Source organism: Lithobates pipiens, unplaced genomic scaffold (assembly GCF_037356315.1).
Source record: "Lithobates pipiens isolate NorthernLeopardFrog02 unplaced genomic scaffold, aLitPip1_a1.2 Scaffold_8, whole genome shotgun sequence".
Lineage (NCBI taxonomy): Eukaryota > Metazoa > Chordata > Amphibia > Anura > Ranidae > Lithobates > Lithobates pipiens.
In genome coordinates this window covers 620,882,254-620,904,818 of record NW_027507903.1, presented here as the reverse complement: position 1 = coordinate 620,904,818, position 22,565 = coordinate 620,882,254, and the positions used below count along the sequence as shown (strand labels likewise).

Genomic DNA, 22,565 nt, shown 5'->3' with positions numbered 1-22,565 from the left:
TAGGCAAAAAGTTACTTCCAATACTCCAAAATGTAAAAAATATAGCAAAATGTATTACATAAGAGACAAATTTAAAAGTGTTGGCTGTACATATGATACACAGAATAATACAATACAAACAGTATATAGTAGCGCTACCAATATATCAAAAGTAAAAAGTGAAAAAAAACAGCAGCCAGCATTAACAATGATACAATTGCGAAATCAAAACAAAAACTAAAAAATGCAGCGCTAAAAAATAAACATGCTACTGGAAATAGATTTCCAAAGCAAAATGTATAATAAATGTATCTACTGTGCAAGTGAGTGAAAAATGCAAGTGATAAAAATTTAAATTCGTGGCCTAACCACACTTTAGTACAAAGTGAGACCACCAAACATATGTGCAAATATGCAAAGTGTACTATAAAATAGTAGTATGATCTACATTCAAACAAATAAGATGAATGATGAAAAATAAGTGTAACATAACAATCACCAGTGACATAAAGAAGTCACTAAAACCCATATTAATGTGACATGGATAGTAAACTGTAAAGCTCGACAATGTCCATTTAGCCAATAAACAAATTCCTCCACAAAGAGATCGCCAAGATTCATACAGGGGAATTCAGATGTGTGGAAATTACTCAAATCGCATATAACTTCTCATCCAACATACAGCGTGGTGACATCAGATAAAGGTAATGGATACTCTTACCACAGGATGTGGACTCACACACCGTAGTGGTGAGTCAATCAAGCGTGGAAATACTCAACGATGTCCGCTCATCCAATAAGAGTGGTGCAACCTCACATAGCGTTCAGTGATACTGCTCCTCCCTCAAACAGCGTTCATCAATGTGTCCATTCAGGATATCAAGGATAAAGTATTTCCATCCAAACTTTGACTCAGAGATATAGGTATAGTCATCCACATAGAAGATGATGCATGGAGGAAAAATATAAAGAAAGAAAGGCCTCCACATAGAGCAGGTTACTGCGGTAAAAAATGTATTAAAAAATAATATAAAAAATAATAACAAACATCGGTGAAGAGGGTGTGGTTTAGGTGTCCGTTTAATAAACTGTGATAAGCTGAGATCAGGATGATCTCTGCTTATCTCAGAGCATTGCAGGTTTAATATACTGAGATGAGAACTGGAGAACTATTTTTCTCTTCTCATCTCAGTACACAGAACGGCTATATGTGTGTATGTGTATATATATATATATATATATATATATATATATATATATATATATATATATATATATATATCTGTGTGTGTATATATTTATACTTGTGTGTGTATATATATTTACATCTGTTGTGTGTGTATATATATATATATATATATATATATATATATATATATATTAGGGGTGCAACGGATCAAAAAACTCACGGAACGGATCGTTCCTGGGATCAGAGTCACGGATTGGATCATTTTTCGGATCAGCAAATAATAATTGGCTGAGCATGGATGGGTATCGCTGAGTATGGCTGGGTATTACCGAGTATGGCTGGGTATTGGCAAGTATTGGCTGGGTATGGCAGGGTATGGCAGAGTATTGGCAGGGTATGGCAGAGTATTGCAGAGTATTGGCAGGGTATTGGCACGGTATGGCAGTATTGGCAGGGTATGGCAGAGTATTGGCACGTATTGGCAGAGTATTGCCATGGTATTGGCAGAGTATTGGCACGTTATTGGCAGGGTGTTGCAGAGTATTGGCAGGGTATTGGCAGGGTATGGCAGAGTATTGGCACGGTATTGGCAAGGTATTGCAGAGTATTAGCAGAGTATGGAGGGATGACTGTGACTGCAATTGTTACAGAGCAGCGCTGTGGGCACTACAGATCCAGCCCACAGCGCTGCTTCTATCCAATCTCTCCCCTCCACTTTACAGAAGGGAGAGAGGAACCGGCGTTTGTTTACAAGTGATCGCTCCATCATTTGACAGAGCGATCAAATTGTAAACGGCTGACGGGTGCACCAAGATAGCTGCCGCTCCGGAGCTAGGCCGAAGCCGCGACCTTTCCTAAGGCCGAGACCGCGGATCGCTGCATGTGCCGATCTGAACAGAGTGACCCATTCGAATCACGGATCAGTGACGATCTGTTGCACCCCTAATATATATATATATATATATATATATATATATATATACATACACTCACACAGATATACACATATATATAGGCATATATATAAAGGCAGTGTTGTGGCTACAGAAGTACAACTGATGCTGTAATTTAGACAGCTGCGCAGATGATGCATCGCTGATAACGCAAGGTGGCTGTAAAATTAAGAGCATCAGATGAGTCCAGTACACACTGCGTTTGCATAAGTGTATATGTTAATACGCCTGTGTGAAAAACGCCATATATACTTTACACACACAAATATATTATATATATATATATATATATATATATATATATATATATATATATATATATATATATATATATATATATAATTACTATTATTATTATGTATTTATTTATTATTATTTTAATTGTTAATTTAATATTTTTATTGTTATGCTTTTTTAAAATTACTTTGAACTATTTAATATATATATTTATTGTTTTTATATGAATGGTGCATATCTGCATGACAAATACGGTACTATCATTTCAGAATACACCATTCACATAAATATGCACATATGTTATGTATTAATTAGAATGTTTTACAATTAGTAGGGGCATTATATCTTTATTATTAACTTAATATGTGCAGTGTATGTGGAGTGCTTCGTATTTTAATTTGGGATTCTGATACTGAAATCTCACGAGCTATCACGAGATTACAGAAACAGAAGCCGTTCGGGATTCTCAAAGCATTTGTAGATCTCTTCTATTCACAGAGGGAGAAGTGATCTACATGATATATTAAACTGCCACAAGGGTGAGAACAGATATCTCGGAGAAGAGCTGTGAACTCATGAGATGTGAAATATCACAGTTTATTAAACGGACACCTTAATATATTTATTAATCACAGGATCTGCTGAGAGTAATGGCCAGAATTTTTTTTTTTTTTTTGTGATATTCTTAAAAAATCCTCCCCTTCGCCTCTTCCTCACCCTTTTACTCACATCCCTATATATTAGTGATCCTACGTGTGTGTTTAGGTCATTACTTACACCTTAATACTTCATTGGACAGGCGGCTGCCTAGCCCTGTTTTGGGCTCCCTTCAGTCAGCTTATGCTTATGCCATCCAGTGCCCGTTTTCCATTTGGCTCAAACATCAAGTTGCAGGTAAAAAGTTCTTCCTATGGGTGGTTGATGGGTATTGGGCAGGGCGGCCAACAGCATATTTATCTGTTCTTGTTTTTGTATCGTATTATAAGTCTGTATTGTTTCTAACTGTACTTTGTTTTATGCAGTATCACATCTAATTTCCAAAAAAAATACCCTGAGGAAGCCCTAAGAGGCTAAACATGTTGGGATAAGTCACTCTATGCTACTGTTGAGTGACCACTTTTTCCATCTGTTGTTTAGATGTTTACTTGTATCTGCATATCATATGTACAGCCAACACTTTTAAATTTGTCTTTCATGTAATAAATTTTGTTATATTTTTTACATTTTGGATTATTGGAAGTAACTTTTTTGCTTGGCACCCTTAAAATCCCACCAAAAAACCTTCCCTTGTTTATATATACCTTCAGGGATGTTGTTGCCACTTATTTGGCATTGTCGCCTATCCATACCACCATTTTCTATCCTGCCTCTAAAAGGTGACCATTTCTACACAGAGATATAGTGCAGAGAAAGATGCGGTAAGTGATTAATAGAAAAAGATCAGCTTCAGAGAGACCACAGGCAGTACTGGTGACCAGTCCTTTGCCCTGTGCTTACCTTTTCTGGCTACAGGTTCCAGAGTTCAGGTCCATTTTAAGATGTGGGCCCCATATAACATCAGTATCCCGCAAAACAACCTCAAATTGTAATACTGAGTGTACTCTCCAACAGACCTTGCAAAGCTGTCATCTGATTTACCCTTGTCTTTAGTAGGGTAGTCATGTTTTAAACTGAAAACTTTGATTCGGTCCCCACAAATGGGACCAGGCACCTGTACTGCAACCTTCACCCTTTACTGCACCTCTTCCCAAATTTACTGCTGCTTAGCTTTACTCACCATGAATAAGAGCACACCAGATGGGGACTTTTACAGGACAGTTGTAGAGGTGAAACAACACAGGGAAATATCTGTTGACCCTGCACAGGGATTTCACAAATCACATCCCTGATGACTCAGAACATATAGATCACAACATCTTCCTTGAAAGGTCTTCTTTTTATAACATGTTCCCACCCAGCATGCTTTGCTTAATAGTGAATGCTACTTAAAGTGGCACTTGAGGCCAGAATTGAAGATGGGCGAACAGGCAGGAATTGATGAGTCTCTTCTTCATTAAAGTTACTTACCTGCCACCTTACCCTTGCTAAATATAACTGAGCTCCCGCACATGCACTGGAGTAATGTCACCCCCACCTGGCCAATAGCAGCAGCTGGCGATTGAGACCCGGAAGCCGGTCATCCAAAAATGTCAAAAGCCAGGCGGAGAGCTCATGGACGGCACATTACTGGAGCCGAGGTGAGTATAGTTCCACTTTAAAGTAGATATAAACCCAATAATTTAGTCTACCTTTGTATATTAAAGAGCCCTTATTCTCTGATAGTGTGGTTGCCCCTTCACTAATATTAGAATGTCTAATGTAGGCACCAGAAAATATATGATTGACCTGTGCTCCATGGGTTACTTCAGTGAGGATCACATCAATCTGGTAAGGGCATGCAGATTATGAGGCTCCTCAAGTAGACTTGCTTGGGCAATGCTGTGCAGTGATAAAAGAAAAACAGGGCACACCAATCCCATACATTAATTTTATCAACCATCTTTAGCACCCTTTCATGAACACTGATAAGGTTACTCATGTGAGCTGGAAACTGGATGGTAGCAGAGAATGGACCAGTCGAGCAGTGGAAGGTATCTGCATCCTCCGGCTTCTGGGCAACACTTCTGGGTTAGGTTCCTTCCTTTGGCAGCGCATTTCAGGGAATTCCTCCCCTTTCTAAAGTGTAGTGTGGGGACAAAGAGGACTTGCTTAAATACCAAAGTCAAGCTATGAGAGCCTAGCAACACTTTGGGTGCGGACTATGGGTACTCAGAATTGGGTATAAGCTTGTGTGTTCAGATTCTCTTCTGAACCAGCATGGCCAAGCCCATCAAGAAGCGTTATCTGTAAAGGTCCAATCTTCTGCAGAGTGATAGGGGGGAATTCATCTGCTACAGATAATTGGCCCATTACAGGTGACAATTTCCTTTCTAGAATGGGCCACATGGGTTTAGAAAAGTATCCAAACACATCCCAGCTCTCTACTCAGAATAAAACAAAGACTAGGTAACATAAGACCAAAATGTGTGAAAACATTTTCATAAATTCATAAAAATATATTAACATAGTTAAATTATTGTTATTATTTTTTATTATACTCTCCATCTCATTAACTATTGTTCATGAGACACAGGGATTGATTTACAAAAATGATAGTGCAAAATTAATTAGCATGATTGTTCCAATGCTTGCTGGGTGGGTGAAGTTTTTTGCACACTATATATACTTTGTATCTCATTTTAATTTTTGTGCTGTGACCAAGGCGGTTTTCCGAAACGTGTTAGCCCTTTTGTATACTTTTTTAACATGTAACCTATAAACATTTTATACAGATTTGGAGTTACCGACTCTCTTATGGGATTCTATAGTGCAAAATGTTACAGTTACTGATGTTTTTCCTTTTTTTTCCTAGGCAAGTAATATAATACTTAAACTCAAAGTTCTGAATGATTCATATATAATTAGTCCTGTGTTATTTGACTTATTCTTTAAATGAGTTGGAAAAACGAAACGTCAGCCACAGAATTTTGGCTCCTTGGCTTTCAGAATTTTCACAACCTCAAAATTCCCCTTTTTATTATTTTCTTAGCAATCTACGTTTCCATATTATCTGGCAATCTGTTGATCGTAGCTTTAGTGTTGGTGTCCAGAAACTTGAACACTCCTATGTACTTTTTCTTGTCTAACCTCTCATCATCAGACATCATTCTCACTACTGTTGTCTTTCCAACTATGTTATCAGTCTTGTTGAAAAATGGGGAATCTATTACTTTTTCTGGCTGCATTACTCAACTTTACCTATTTGGTTCTTCTGCGATTACTGAGTGCTTTCTACTCACTGTGATGTCCTATGACCGATACCTTGCCATCTGTAACCCTCTTCACTACCTACTCATAATGGACCAGAAGCTCCAGGTTCTTCTGGTAGCTTGGTCCTGGGCGTTTGCTTTTCTTCTGACCATGATAACAGTCAGCCAAATGTGCCAACTCCAATTCTGTGGTCCCAATGTCATTGATCATTTCTTCTGTGATCCCACCCCACTGCTGGAACTTTCCTGCTCAGATACTTCAGTGATTGAACTTGAGAACCTAATCTTGGGTCTACCTGTTACACTTTTTCCTCTTGTTTTCATAACTGTGACTTATGCCTACATACTTATTACCATCCTGAAGATCACATCTTCTGCAGGTAGAAAAAAAGCCTTCTCCACCTGTAGTTCCCATCTGGCAGTGGTTTGCATCTATTATGGGACTTTAATAATGCTTTATGTTATTCCATCTAAAGGTCTGTCAGTTAATCTGACCAAAGTACAGTCCCTTCTGTATACTGTGGTGACCCCACTTTTCAATCCCATAATATATAGTTTAAGAAATCATGAGATCCAAATAGTGATTAAACGGATAATATACCGTACATAAGGTAATTATGTGGAGTTAATTCTAGGTTCCTGTATTATGACTCTAATATTTATACACTGCAAATAAAGTTTAAATAAAGTTTAATTTTTATAAAAAAAAAAACTTTTGAATGTTCGCTGATTGGTTTTCACTAGGGATGAGTAAAATTAGGATTATTGATTCCCCCCAAATTTCTGCTAAAATTGGGAAATTTAGGCAAAATTTTAGCATTTTGATAATATGCATTGGGATCAGTAGAATAAAAAAAAGTTAAAAGTGTATTATCTGTGCCCAGATATGTAGATATCTCCCGATCTAGTAGACACAACAAAAAACAAGGAAATAAAGGGAATTTCTGTCTTAGCCTTTGTACACACGGTCGGAGATTCCGACAACCAAATCCGACGTGATGACGTTATTTCGTTACGACGGGACTACGTTCACGCTAGTAGCCAATAGCTTTGGTGTAGGAATTTGATCTGAGCATGCGTGGCACTTTATCTGATCGGAATTCTCTACACATGATCGGAGTATGTCCAATCGGAGCATTTTGTCGGAAAATTTTACCAATACGTTGGAAAACGTGGTCCGTCGGATAATCCGACAGAAACAGTCTGATATAGACCACACACAGTCGGAATATCCGACAAAACGGTCCGTCGGAATCTCCGACCATGTGTACAAGGGCTTAGACATTGAGGGGTGGAAAATTTAGAATTTCCCTTTGATTATACACTTGGTGACTTTCTAACCGAGACATAATCAGCAAGAAAAACAGTGGTTTCAACCCTTCCACATTTCATTGAAAGCTAAAAAAGTTTTGCTTTACATATGCTTTAAATCGCAAGGCTTGCTTAATACATTAGATCTTCTCCCCTGTCTCATATAGCAGCTGTACAGGTTAAAAAAAACTATAGGGAAAGAAAAATATTTGTGTATCTTTCCTGGCTTCCATACTGCAGGGGTGATGCCATGCTTCAACCAGCAAAAATGCTAAGTACCCAAGATGCTGCATAACAGTGCAGAATCACAATCTTGTGAGATCTTGGATACTCAGCATTCCCCAGGATCTTGTCAGAAGGAAGATGATGTCACCCTCAGCCAGGCACTGTGTGTTGAAGCAAGGGATAAGGTAAGTCTGTTGAAAGCAAAAGAAATCCAAACTGCCACACTCCAAGAAAGCCCAAGTGTCAGATAAATGAAAGCAGCTCCAGCCTGGCTCCATCCAAGCAATGCCTGAATGAAGTCAGGCTGAAGCTGCTTTCATTTAGCTGACACGTGGGTTTTCTTGGATTGCAACACTTTGGATTTCTTTTGCTTTCCATGTGTGCATAGAGCCAGGACAGACTCTCTTCATGCCAGCACCCTGTTTATCGTGAGTCAATGGAGTTTGAGATGAAGACCTGGAGTGGCACCCAAAGCTTTCTTAGATAAAGAGGAAGTAAAGTCTTCCTGTTTAATTGTATCTACAGGTAAGCCTATAATAAGGCTTACCTGTAGGTACTGTAAATATCTCCTAAACTTGCACCATATAGGAGATATCTACTATATTCCCCGCTGCCGAAATTATCAGTGCATGCGCATTGAAGAAACAGCCAATTGTGCTGTGATTGGCGGTACCTGTGTGCATGCGCAGGACTGAGGTTATCATGGCTCCAGTTTATCACAGCAAACCTGGAAGAAACCCTGGGGAAAATGTCAGCCATCTCAGCAATGTGTGGGCTCCGCTAAAACAGCTTCATACTAAGCTATTTCCTAATTAGCTAGTATGTGATGCATACTAGCTCATTATGCCTTTGTCTTACAGGGTTTTTTTTTTTTTCGGGTTTACAACCTCTTTGAAGTCTGGAAGAGATGACGTGAATGCTGCCAACCACAGCGGGAGTATCACGTACCTGGTGATAACTGTAATGTTGCGGAGGCCTCTCTTGCACCTCCTGCCCAACACTACTGAAGGTGGAGACAGAGAGTATGAGGGCACAAAATGGCACAAGTGCTGGGGTAGCTTGCTAGTGAAGTCCGCTCTTTAGGTGGATGAAGCTGGGGGTCGCAGTTCTTAGAATAGAATACCAATTTTTTTCCAGGGGATGCCTGAAATCTGACTTGTATCTTAGGCACACTTCTGGGAAAATCAGTGAGCCAATCACACAAGCAAGAAATTATGTTTCTAGTGGGATGGTCAGTACACACTCTGTGTACAGAACAACTCCAGGTAGCCATATTGCATTGCATTTTCAGAAAACAACAGTGCTGCAGATTGAAAAGGAAAGGTTTGCTATTTGCTATTTGTATTGTATTGTATTGTATTTGCTATTTTTTTTTTCCCCCACGAAAGTGGAGTTACCCTTTGAATAGGCAACTGGGCACCAAGTACACAATTCGTATGTATACGTGTGAGTGTGTGAGCAAGAATACAAGCACAATGAACTGGGTTATACATCTATTGCCTCTGAAAGTATTAGCATGTGAGCAATCCACATGCGCAGCAATATGAGCATAAGTCTGCATTGGTTTTCAGGTACTGGGAATCTGGTTTACCTTACAAGGACAGTACCTGGATGCCTGGTGCTATCAATACTACTGCCCACTGTCCTCCCCCACACATTACATCAGCTGTGTCCCAGCCATGGGAGAAGGAGTGACTTCTAAAAGAAATATATGCTTAGGGGTAAGTGTGCAGATTTGTGCTAAAAATTGTTTAGGGAGGGAGCGGATTTTTGCTGTCACACAATGCTCATACATCTTGGGGGGGGGGGGGGCATTTGGCAACTTTACCATGGGTGCTAGATGGCCTTGTCCCAGTATTGAGGGGTTGTCTGTCCTTTTTCCTCTATCATGACTTACTCCAGAGCCAACCAGGCTTGTCCCATTAAAGCACATTGTTCTTCAGTCCAGGTATTGACTGCACTTGACTCCTATTAAGACACCACATAGAGGCCTAGTTTCTTTTCTTAATAAGCATAAGCAGACAGTCCAATAATGGTGGTTTAGAACATTTCAGTCTATTGCAGTATTACATCTTGTAAGGCAGTAGAAGAACGAGGTTGTTCTCACACCCTAATGACAGTCCACACTTCATTCCTGAAAACTATGGGCAAAGTTCTTCACAGCCCCTCCTCTGAAGGGAAGAGCATTTTAGCAACCCCTCAGCTCCTGACTCCTTATATCCTGACCTGAGGCTACTATATAAGTATGTGAATGTAGAATCAGCATACAGGCAGCCCTTTGAATGGCAGTATTACCCTCAACCCTGGAACTGACAGACACCTGAGCACTGGTGGATAGTCCACCAATGAGGCCAAAGATGGCAGGTCTGGAGATGCGGGAAAACATGATGAATGACAAGCACATACACACAGCCTTGCAGTGACTCCAAAAACCTCCAGCAGCAAAGAAAGAGCCAATGCCAGGGGGCAGGGATCTGTGTGGAGGGGGAAAATTACAAGAACCATTGTCCTGAATGGCTCTCTATGCAGCAGCTAAAAGCCACAGGAGGGAGAGGAGGAGAAGCAACTTTCAGCTGCTGCAAGGAAAGCCACTCAGGGCATCGGTTCTTGCAATTGCCCCATGCCACACAGATCACCTCCTTGTGTCTATGGATGGGCCCGTCTGGCTCATTTGCCAATTCACAATTGTGACCTTTGTGACCCTGGTAGTTCCACCATTGTTTAGAGTTGCTCTGAGTGGGGGTGCCAAAGCTTCAGCTCTTTAATCTCCAGGGTAGGAGGTCATTCACATCCTCTTTCAGATGTCTAGTCCTCTCTAGTAACGAAATGTCTCTTTACCTGCAAAAGAAAGAACTGAATACTTATCTTTGCGACTGCCAATGCCAACAGAGAATGCTCTACTGCCAGACTTTTTCTTCCCCATGCAGCTCTCACTGGCTTATCCCACCAAAAGGACACAGTAAAGACACGGATTTGTGGAATGAACCAGTGAACTCTTGAAGTGTTGTTTTCCCTGCAATCTTCTGCACAGGATTTCTCTTGAATGGAGCTGTATTCTGGCAGTTCAAGGGACAAAAAAGGTAAGTATTTAGCTTGTTTTGCAGGTATGCCAGATTATATTTTAATAAAACACAGGGTTTCTTTAAAGGGCATCTATAGTCAAAACCTTCTTTGCATAGGAGAAATAACATGAAATAGAAATGGGAGTTTTAAGGTGCAAAAAATCAAATCAAATTGATAATACAAATTTCAGAATTTTATTAAACAGAGATGATTAAAATAGATAAAGTTTAAAACCAGAACATGAAAATCATGCAGTCACAATACAAAATTTGTTTGCCTCTACATGTTTCACCATAATCATGGCTTCTTCTGGAGCTTTTGTAAGACCTTATGTACAATGTCACCCAAACATGAACAAGATTCCAAAAGGACCCTCAAGGCCCACCAGGTGGTCCAGCAGAGTATTGGTGTGCCATAGAGGGGATAATAGCTCTATAATAACACCCTGTTATGATAAGAAGTCAAGGAATCCGAAGGCTAATATTCATATCACTCCTAAAAATTATACTTCAAATACTGGTATTAAACTTCAGAAGGACCGTGCCATCTAGACACTTCCTTCATTAAAATTAACCAGATTCCTTTCCTTAATGTCAATATGATATCATTAGACCAGGAAAGATCAATTTAATTAACCTATCCCAAGGAAATAACCCTTTTAACCTTGGACTGAAGTTCTGCAGGTACCAGACAGGGCTGTTTAAAAAAATATGAAATTTGTATTATCAATTTGATTTGATTTTTTGCACCTTAAAACTCCCATTTCTGTTTCTTGTTATTTCTCCTAATATAGCTTGGGGAGGTGGTGCTTGTAGTTAAACCTTTTGTCTCCGGTATAAAACCTATTACCTTCTTTGCATAGTTTTCAATAAAATAGGAAAGGGTTATGCTGCATACACACGATCGGAATTTTGGTTGGAAAAAGCTCTGATGGTTTTCCTGACGGAATTCCGATGGGATTTCGCTCAAGCTGTCTTGCATAAACACGGTCAAACCAAATTCCGATCGCCAAGAATGCAGTGACGTACAACACGTACGACGGGACTAGAAAAAGGAAGTTCAATACCCAGTAGCCAATAGCTTCCATTTCGTAGTTGAATCTGAGTATGCGTGAGTTTTTCCGCATCGGAATTGCATACACACAATCGGAATTTCCGATAGAACGTTTTTCCGTCTGAAAAATTGAGAACATGCTCTCAAATTTTTGCTGGCGGGAATTCGGCCAGCTAAATTCTGATGGAGCATACACACGGTCACATTTTCCGATGAAAAGCTCTCATCGGTCTTTTGCTGGCCGAAATTACGTTCGTGTGTACGTGGCATTAGAACCTATATAAGTAAGTCTGCTTCTTAATCTTGTCTTTGTCTCTGTTTGTCCTGATGACCATTTTGGACCCTAGAAATGTGTTGGATAGATTGTCACCCTGACTTTTATTTGAATAACGTTTTATCTGGACCTTTAAGTAGTAGTTTAGTGCTTTAACCACTTTCAGACCGGACCATTTTGCTGGTAAATGACCAGAGGTCTTTTTACACTTTGGCACTGCGCTGCTTTAACTGGTAATTGCGCGGTCATGCAATGTTGTACCCAAACAAAATTTGCGTCCTTTTCTTCCCACAAATAGAGCTTTCTTTTGATGGTATTTGATTGCCTCTGCGATTTTTATTTTTTGCGATATAAACGTAAAAAGACCGCAAATTTTGAAAAAAAATGATATTTTCTACTTTTTGTTATTAGAAAAATCCAATAAACTCAATTTTAGTCATACATTTAGGCCAAAATGTATTCAGCCACATGTCTTTGGTAAAAAAAAAGTCAATAATTGTATATTTATTGGTTTGCGCAAAAGTTGTCACATCTACAAACTAAGGTACGTTTTCTGGAATTTACGCAGCTTTTAGTTTACGACTGCCTATCTCATTTCTTGAGGTGCTAAAATGGCAGGGCAATACAAAACCCCCCCAAATGACCCCATTTTGGAAAGTAGACCCCCTAAGGAAATTGATAAGAGGCATGTTGAGCCCATTGAATATTTTATTTTTTTGCCTCAAGCGATTGAATAATGACAAAAAAAAAATTTTTTTTTTTTTTTTTTACACAAAGTTGTCACTAAATGATATATTGCTCACACATGCTATGGGCGTATGTGAAATGACACCCCAAAATAAATTCTGCTGCTTCTCCTGAGTATGGGGATACCACATATGTGGGACTTTTTGGGAGCCTAGCCGCGTACGGGGCCCCGAAAACCAAGCACCGCCTTCAGGCTTTCTAAGGGCGTAAATTTTTGAGTTCACTTCTCACTACCTATTACAGTTTTGAAGGCCATAAAATGCCAAGATGGCACAAAACCCCCACAAATGACCCCATTTTAGAAAGTAGACACCCCAAGCTATTTGCTGAGAGGCATGTTGAGTTCATGGAATATTTTATATTTTGCCACAAGTTGCGGGAAAATTACAAACTTTTTTTTTTTTTTTTTTTTTTAACAAAGTTGTCACTAAATGATATATTGCTCATGCATGCCATGGGCATATGTGAAATGACACCCCAAAATAAATTCTGCTGCTTCTCCTGAGTACGGGGATACCACATATGTGGGACTTTTTGGGAGCCTAGCCGCGTACGGGGCCCCGAAAACCAAGCACCGCCTTCAGGCTTTCTAAGGGCGTAAATTTTTGAGTTCACTTCTCACTACCTATTACAGTTTTGAAGGCCATAAAATGCCAAGATGGCACAAAACCCCCACAAATGACCCCATTTTAGAAAGTAGACACCCCAAGCTATTTGCTGAGAGGCATGTTGAGTCCATGGAATATTTTATATTTTGCCACAAGTTGCGGGAAAATTACAAACTTTTTTTTTTTTTTTTTTTTTTCACAAAGTTGTCACTAAATGATATATTGCTCACGCATGCCATGGGCATATGTGAAATGACACCCCAAAATAAATTCTGCTGCTTCTCCTGAGTACGGGGATACCACATATGTGGGACTTTTTGGGAGCCTAGCCGTGTACGGGGCCCCGAAAACCAAGCACCGCCTTCAGGCTTTCTAAGGGCGTTACAGTTTTGAAGGCCATAAAATGCCAAGATGGCACAAACCCCCCCCAAATGACCCCATTTTGGAAAGTAGACACCCCTAAATTTAGGGGTACACTAGTGAGACTAGGTAATAAATGGCGGGTGCCCTGAAACTATAAAAAAAATAACTAACCAACCAGCGTCACCTGTAACAGTTATATGGTGATCACTGGTGAAAGGGTTAACTAGGGGGCAATTAGGGGGCTTTATGCGGTAGTATATGGGGGTCCCTGGCGCTATAAAAAGCTGCAGCGAACCTAAATACCTACCTGCCTAACTAGCGTCACCTGTGACACTAATACAGCGATCAGAAAAACGATCGCTTATTAGGCTGGGTTCACACTGGAGCGATGCGGGAACGCCACGAATGCGCGGCGGGTTCCCGCATCGCATGGGAGTGTCAGTGAAATGTTACTGACACCCCCAGATCAGTTCGCATATCGCAGTGCGATCTGCAAACTCGGATCGCATGGTGTGAACACCCATGCGATCCGATTCTGCTGCGGGCCAAAAAAAGGGTCCCGTGCGAATTTGCGGCGGGTGCGGCGAATGGCTGAACTCGAATCGCACAGAGATCGGATGTGATTTGCACTGCAGTGCGGTGCGAATCACATTCGTTCTCATAAACCGCTGCAATGTGAACCCAGCCTTAGTGACACTGGTGACGGGGGGTGATCACGGGGTTAAACCTTTATTGGGGGGGTTAGGGGGGTACATTAGAACTAAAGGGGGCTAACTCTAACTGCCCTAACAGTTATTACAGTCACAAATGACACCAATGCAAAAAAAAAATAAAAAAATGACATTGGTGTCACTGTGACTGGGGGGCAGGGGTAATTGGGGGGGTGATCGGGGGGTAAAGGGGGGGTGTGAGTGTGCCTGGCATGTTCTACTGTGTGTGTAGAGTGTTGGTGCAACTCACCGATCCGCTCTCCTCCGTGTCGGAACGAAAAATACCGACACGGAGGAGAGAATACATCACTTCCTCTCCTGTGTTTACATTACAGGAGAGGAAGTGATGTCACCGGGGATTTCTATTCGTCGGGAGCGATCGCTAGGGGGTGGCCATGAATGAATGGCCGCCCCCTCGTCCCGGAACGCTCCCGGACGAAAACCGACCGCCGCAGGCACCGGGCGGGGGCCCGATCGGGCCCCCGACCCGCGGGAGGCAAGGGACGTACATGTATGTCCTTATGCCTGCCCGTGCCATTCTACCGACGTACATCGGCGTGCGGCGGTCGGCAACTGGTTAAATTTTATTTTTGTCCCTACTGGAGTCATTCACCATTTCTGTTTGTCCTGCCCTTCAGCTTGTTCAATTAAGCTTCGACAAAAAAAAAAAAAAATGGAAGCTGATTGGTTTCCCTGCAGATTTTTTACTCTCCGGTTTTAGTAAATTAGGCCCACTATGTTCTACTCCTTGTGGTGCACTTAGACTAAAATGGAGCCTGTGCCAATTTATTGTCCATTGATGTGTGCTTCTGTCCATTCAGCGAACCACAGCGCTGTCTTCTGGTGTGAATGGAATCTGAGTATAAGACTTTAATCCTCCTAATGCACGTTGACCATCATGAATAAACAAAAGAATAGAAAACCATAGTGCAGTCATTTTTATTGCCATAGTAAAATTAAAATCACATCCACCGACATTAAAAGTGCAAATACTAGCATTCAATATGGTTACTCTACCACATGGATCCAAGATGGCCACCGCTGACCCAACTTTCCGTTCTCTTCCTGCATGTGTTCATAGAACGGAAGTGGTATAGGTGGAAATTATGTCACAATGCAATTGCATTGCAATCCAAAATTACCGCACTATTCTGTTGTTTATTCATGATGGCCAAAATGCATTTGGAGGATTAAAAGGTTCAATGATCAGAAGCTGGAAGGAGTTGACTTGGAAGGCTGGAAGGCTTCCTGGTAGGACAGCGTAAATCTAAGCTATTGTGGACCCACTTAGTAAGTTAAGAGGGCCAAGAAAGCCTGGTGAATGCACAATTTTGGAGTTGAGCATCACAAGATCACCAGATTTGTGTTTGAGGAACGAGGCGTTACATAGTCAACCATGCATGGTTTGCGTCAGTTTATATTTTTTAGACATATTTATTTGTGGTTATATAATGTATTTAAGTATAAAGGACACGTTGGATGGACTTTGACTTCCCTTCATGGTTTTATAGTGGCCACTTATCACTTAAACCTCCTGCTGACTGCTCATAGTAAATATACTGCAAACTGGCGGCAGGTGCAGGCTTGGCAACATACATGTATGACAAGACCATTTCACTGTCCAAAGTCACATTTACTTTGTTCTTCTCTTCATGACTTTTATGATTTTTTCTTTGAATTCTGTTGTTATAAATGCTTTAAATATTTGGTTCTCCAAAGGAAAATGGTTTTCAGAGCCAACATGATCTCTCTGTTCTTCAAACTGTAAATAATTGGGTTGAACATCGGAGTAAATACTGTGTAAATTAAGGCGATAATCTTGTTAGCGTTTACAGAATGTCCTTTTGATGGCACCATGTAGAGTCCAAGCTGTGTCCCATAGTATGAAGAAACAACCGACAAGTGGGAGCTGCAAGTGGAGAAGGCTTTCTGCCTTCCGATGGTGGAAGAGATAGAGAGAATGCTGTGAAGGATACAAATATACGTGGCAACAATGAACAAAAGTGGTAGAAGAGCTACTGGTATGGAAACCAGAAGAATTTCCATTTCAACAAGAGAGGTATCTGAGCAAGAAAGCTCAACAAGGGGAAGTATGTCACAGAAGAAATGATTGACGGTATACGGCTTGCAAAAATATAGACTGAACACAAAAATTGCTGTGCTGGACACCAGGACTATACCAAGCAACCAGGATGACAAAACTAGGTAAAAGCACATCCAAAGGTTCATGATAGAAGTGTAATGCAATGGGTTGCATATGGCCACATAACGGTCATAAGACATGGCTGTAAGGAGGAAGCACTCAGCCATACCTGACAAACCAAAAATACAAAACTGGATGACACAACCACCATAAGATATATTGCCTCCTCCTGACAGTAACAAATGCAGCATGTTTGGAAGAACATTTGTAATGATCAATATATCAGAAAAGGAAAGGAAGCTGAGAAAAACATACATAGGAGAATGAAGCTTATGCTCAACTGCAACTGCCATGATCAAAAGGAAGTTTCCAAGCAATGTGGTTAAGTAGATGAAAAGAAAGAAAAAAAATAAAATAAACTTGACGCTATGGAGCTCTCCAAATCCTAGAAGGTGAAATTCTGCAATCGGGGTCTGGTTCTTCCCACTCATGGAAATGTCATGGGAATGCCTTCTTCTGGAGGAGAACCTTGACATAGGGTACAAAATAAAGGTACGGGTATAAATGCATCCCGGTGTCCAACATGAGAATGAATATATATATATATATATATATATACATACACAAAATTACAATATAGGTGATGAAAATGTGTTCCAAATGGCGGTTCTATGTGATCTAGAAAATGCCAAAGAACTGGCGACAGTTAAGGTAAAGTCCCCATATCAAGCTTTAAAGTTGTTGTAAACTCTTGCATATACCCAGTGAAGTGACTGGTGACTTCAGGTGACCCACACAGATGAAACAAATATTCCAAATATATGTTGTACCTGTTTATCTGCAGAATTCTCTTCTCTACATCAATTCAAAGTGTTGTATTCATAAAGTTTGTCTGAGCTGTCAATACAAGAGCCTGGAGAGCTGAAGTTACACTCTGCAGAGCTCAGTGAGGAGAGCTCTGAGAGCTAATTGGAGGGAAGGGACACCCCTCTCCACACAGCAAACAGCCAGGAAAAGAGCTGAGGCTGTCAATTAACTGGAGCTCCATACCCTGTCATTTTTTTTTCTGTTGGTGTCCGAAGTGACTCATGCTGATATCAGAGGAATGAAGCATCAGACACAATGAAACGTAGTGCTATTAATTGAGACAAGTACACACTACAGAGGGTTATGCTTTGTTCGTATTTCATGTCTGAAGTTTACAAGCACTTCATATAGTCTAGTGGGGGAGATCTCTAGCCAGGAACACTCCTCACGATTTTTCAAAGGTAATAGACACACCTAAGAAAGAGGAAGTTTCCAGGGTGGGAAAAGGGATCAGGATAAGAGGTTAAAGTTGAGCCAGTATGGACCCCTACACACTCAAGGTGCCCCCTCCCCCCCACACACACACACACACACACACACACACACACACATCTATGGAAAGCCATAGAGACTTGTTGGAATCGGCCCCAAAATAGTTAGAGATCCATGGATCTAATACCTTTATCATGTAGGATGCATTTTATACATTGGGATAATGGAAGCCAGTGAAGGGATTGGCAGAGAGTGGTGGCAACCATGGATCAGTTATTAGGGTGGATAAGTCTAGCAGCATTCAGACTTTAGTAGGCAACACTATTACACTGATTGCCACTGGATTCCAGGTTTCTATTCTAAGCGTGATGTCACCTCCCCGCCACTTCACCTTCAATCAGAGAACGCTATGCATAAACTGAAAAACATGTAAAGTGTTCTCTGAATGGCACTTGGGCTGAGCAAGTAGCCTCCTGTGTTCAGTAAGCAGTGGGGCAGCCACTTGGCATTGGGCCTGGCAGTGATCGTTGGCGTACTACAACGTTTACCAGCATCCCACAGGTATGACACATAGGAGGAGATTTACTAAATCTGGATCACCCAGAATATGGTGCAGCTGTGCGTGGTAGCCATTCAGCTTCTAACTTCAACTTGTTCAATTAAGCATTGACAACACAACCTGGAAGCTGATTGGTAGACATGTGCAGAGTAAAATATTTCGTTTCGGAATTTCGTTTTCGTCTGAAAACTTAATTTATTTAGTTACTCCCGAAATTCGTTTTTATTTATTTCGTTTTTCGTTCAAAAATTGCATTCGTCCGAAAATCCACATGAATTACGGTCGAATCTGTCTTTGAAGGCTTATGGTGTCTGTCGAATGTATAAAGAAGATTCGACGGAGCTAACTATATAGCATACTTTAGAACCCTATTAAAGTCTATGGGACTCCAACGTTCAAAATCTAAAGTGCTAATTTTAAAGGCTAATTTGCAAGTTACTGTCCTAAAAAGTGTTTGGGGACCCGGGTCCTGCCCCAGGGGACATGTATCAATGCAAAAAAAAGTTTTAAAAACGGCCGTTTTTTCGGGAGCAGTGATTTTAATAATGATTAAAGTGAAACAATAAAAGTGTAATATTCCTTTAAATTTCGTAGGGGGGGTTGTCTATAGTATGCCTGTGAAGGGGCGCATGTTTCCCGTGCTTAGAACTGTCCCTGCACAAAGTGTCATTTATGCAGGAAAAAAAGTCCTTTAAAATCACTCGCAGCTATAATGAATTGTCGGCTCCCGTAATACAGAGAACACTCATTGAAAGTCATTGATAAAAAAATAAATAAATAAATAAATAAAAAAAAAAGCGTGGGGGTCCCCCAAATTCAATTACCAGGCCCTTCAGGTCTGGTATGGATATTAAGGAGAACCCTGCCTCAAATTTAAGAAAAAATTTGACGTGGGGTTCCCCCTAAATATCCATAACCAGACCCTTCAGGTCTGGTATGGATATTAAGGGGAACCCCGCGTCAAATTAAAAAAAAAATTGACGTGGGGTTCCCCCTAAAAATCCATACCAGACCCTTTATCCGAGCACGCAACCTGGCAGGCCGCAGGAAAAGAGGGGGGGACGAGAGAGCGGCCCCCCCTCCCTCCTGAACCGTACCAGGCCACATGCCCTCAACATTGGGAGGATGCTTTGGGGGTCCGTGACCCCTCAAAGCACCTTGTCCCCATGTTGATGAGGACAAGGGCCTCATCCCCACAACCCTGGCCGGTGGTTGTGGAGGTCTGCGGGCGGGGGGCTTATCAGAATCTGGAAGCCCCCTTTAACAAGGGGACCCCCAGATCCCGGCCCCCCCCCTGTTTGAAATGGTAAGGGGGTACAAAAGTACCCCTACCATTTCACAAAGAAAGTGTAAAAAATGTTTAAATAAAACAAACACACTTTTTAAAAATTCCTTTATTAAAAATAAAAAAAGATTCCAGCGGCGGTAATCCACTCTTGCTATCCAGCGACGGACGGTCAGCTCTCCATCGATGTCTAATGTCATCCAGCGCAGCGCAGCATCCTTCTTCTGTCTCCTCCACGGAGACACTGGAGGTATTCCGGCGCTGACGTTTCTTATATACGGAGGGCGGGGCCACCCGTCACCTGACCCCGCCCCCCTCTGACGCAAGGGGAAACCCGGGGTTCCCCGTGACGTATGGGTGACCCCGCCCCCCTCTGATGTAACGGAAACCTGCCTGTGTTACATCAGAGGGGTGCGGGTCACCCCTACGTCACAGGGAACCCCGGGTTTCCCCTTGCGTCAGAGGGGGGCGGGGTCAGGTGACGGGTGGCCCCGCCCACCCTATATAAGAAACGTCAAGCCGCCGGAATGTCTGTAGTGTCTCCTCCACGGAGACAGAAGAAGGATGCTGCGCTGCGCTGGATGACATTAGACATCGATGGAGAGCTGACCGTCCGTCGCTGGATAGCAAGAGTGGATTACCGCCGCTGGAATCTTTTTTTTATTTTTAATAAAGGAATTTTTCAAAAGTGTGTTTGTTTTATTTAACCATTTTTTACACTTTCTTTGTGAAATGGTAGGGGTACTTTTGTACCCCCTTACCATTTCAAACAGGGGGGGGGCCGGGATCTGGGGGTCCCCTTGTTAAAGGGGGCTTCCAGATTCTGATAAGCCCCCCGCCCGCAGACCTCCACAACCACCGGCCAGGGTTGTGGGGATGAGGCCCTTGTCCTCATCAACATGGGGACAAGGTGCTTTGAGGGGTCACGGACCCCCAAAGCATCCTCCCAATGTTGAGGGCATGTGGCCTGGTACGGTTCAGGAGGGAGGGGGGGGCGCTCTCTCGTCCCCCCCTCTTTTCCTGCGGCCTGCCAGGTTGCGTGCTCGGATAAAGGGTCTGGTATGGATTTTTAGGGGGAACCCCATGTCAAATTTTTTTTAAATTTGATGCGGGGTTCCCCTTAATATCCATACCAGACCTGAAGGGTCTGGTTATGGATATTTAGGGGGAACCCCACGTCAAATTTTTTCTTAAATTTGAGGCAGGGTTCCCCTTAATATCCATACCAGACCTGAAGGGCCTGGAAATTGAATTTGGGGGACCCCCACGCTTTTTTTTTTATTTATTTATTTATTTTTTTATCAATGACTTTCAATGAGTGTTCTCTGTATTACGGGAGCCGACAATTCATAATAGCTGCGAGTGATTTTAAATGACTTTTTTTCCTGCATAAATGACACTTTGTGCAGGGACAATTCTAAGCACGGGAAACATGCGCCCCTTCACAGGCATACTATAGACAACCCCCCCCTACGAAATTTAAAGGAATATTACACTTTTATTGTTTCACTTTAATCATTATTAAAATCACTGCTCCCGAAAAAACGGCCGTTTTTAAAACTTTTTTTTGCATTGATACATGTCCCCTGGGGCAGGACCCGGGTCCCCAAACACTTTTTAGGACAGTAACTTGCAGAATCTTTTCTCTCTGTCAAATCTTTTTTCTCTGTCGAATATTTTCTCTATATAATCTTGGACTAATAGAGGTAAGGTTAAGCACATTCGACCACAGGTTCTATAGACAGATTGTTATCGTCAGAGTCATGTCGAATCTCCTATTCTATATCGAACTGTTGTAACAATGAAAACGAAAATAAAGCATTTATTTATGTCGGATCTTTCGTTTTTCGGATTTTGTGCTTTCGTTATCGTTTGTCAAAACGAAAACGAAAATATCTGAAATTCGGACGAAAATGCATTCGGACGAAAACGAATGCACATGTCTACTGATTGGCTTCTATGCAGAGCTACACCAGATTTTGCACTCTCCAGTTTAAGAAAATCTCCCCCATACATTCTTACACCACGCTGGACCAATGTAACTAAGCAAAAATATCTGTAACTAAACTTCATTTCACTAAGCTAACATGTGTTATTTGCCATAATAACCATAACTATGGAAGGACGTACTACAATTCCTCCCAAAATAACAACTCCTATTAGTGACTGAGATTGTATCCTGGACAAAAAAAATTCCTCCACCCACATGTATGGGGGTCCTACCCCTTCACCAGGGTGAAGGAGCCAAGTACCGAATGCTTGAATTGTATTGCAGAAGTAACCATGTATGAAGAGCTTCACAATAACTTATAAACACAAAAGCAAGTAGACCAAAACCCTAAGCCACAATTAAAAACAACAAAAAATTGATATGGACGATATCCCCTGTGGGGAACTGATGAGCAGAACTACAAACCCAGCAACAACAGAAAAAAAACTATAATAAAAAAAAACAGGATGAATGGACAGTTATGACACACGGTCGGATTTTCCGACGGAAAATGTGCGATCAGATCATGTTGTCGGAAAATCCGACCATGTGTGGGCTCCATCTGACTTTTTTCCGGCGGAATTTACGACGCACAAAGTTTGAGATCTGTATCTAAAATTTTCCGACAACAAAATCTGATTTTTTAAATTCCCACCTTATGTAGACAATTTCGACGCACAAAGTGCCACGCATGCGCAGATTAAATTACAAGACGAAAGCTATTGGCTA

General features: G+C 41.4%; 2 protein-coding genes across 2 annotated transcripts; one reads left to right on the top strand and one right to left on the bottom strand.

Annotated features, from left to right (window-relative positions):
* The first annotated feature begins 5,825 nt into the window (after window positions 1–5,825).
* LOC143963868 (olfactory receptor 10A7-like) lies at window positions 5,826–6,870 on the top strand. Its single transcript, XM_077473607.1, has one exon. The coding sequence runs from the start codon at window positions 5,890–5,892 to the stop codon at window positions 6,814–6,816; it is 927 nt and encodes a 308-aa protein (XP_077329733.1). The 5' UTR covers window positions 5,826–5,889; the 3' UTR covers window positions 6,817–6,870.
* A 9,142-nt stretch (window positions 6,871–16,012) lies between these two features.
* Window positions 16,013–17,228, bottom strand: LOC143963867 (olfactory receptor 5V1-like). The gene has a single exon (XM_077473606.1). It carries the CDS (start codon window positions 17,192–17,194, stop codon window positions 16,247–16,249), a length of 948 nt encoding a protein of 315 aa, XP_077329732.1. The 5' UTR covers window positions 17,195–17,228; the 3' UTR covers window positions 16,013–16,246.
* Between the last annotated feature and the right edge of the window lie 5,337 nt (window positions 17,229–22,565).

Excerpts from the sequence above, each read along its gene's own strand:
- LOC143963867 (XM_077473606.1), bottom strand. The coding sequence starts at position 17,194 with ATGAGTGGGAAGAACCAGACCCCGATTGCAGAATTTCACCTTCTAGGA.
- LOC143963868 (XM_077473607.1), top strand. The coding sequence starts at position 5,890 with ATGAGTTGGAAAAACGAAACGTCAGCCACAGAATTTTGGCTCCTTGGC.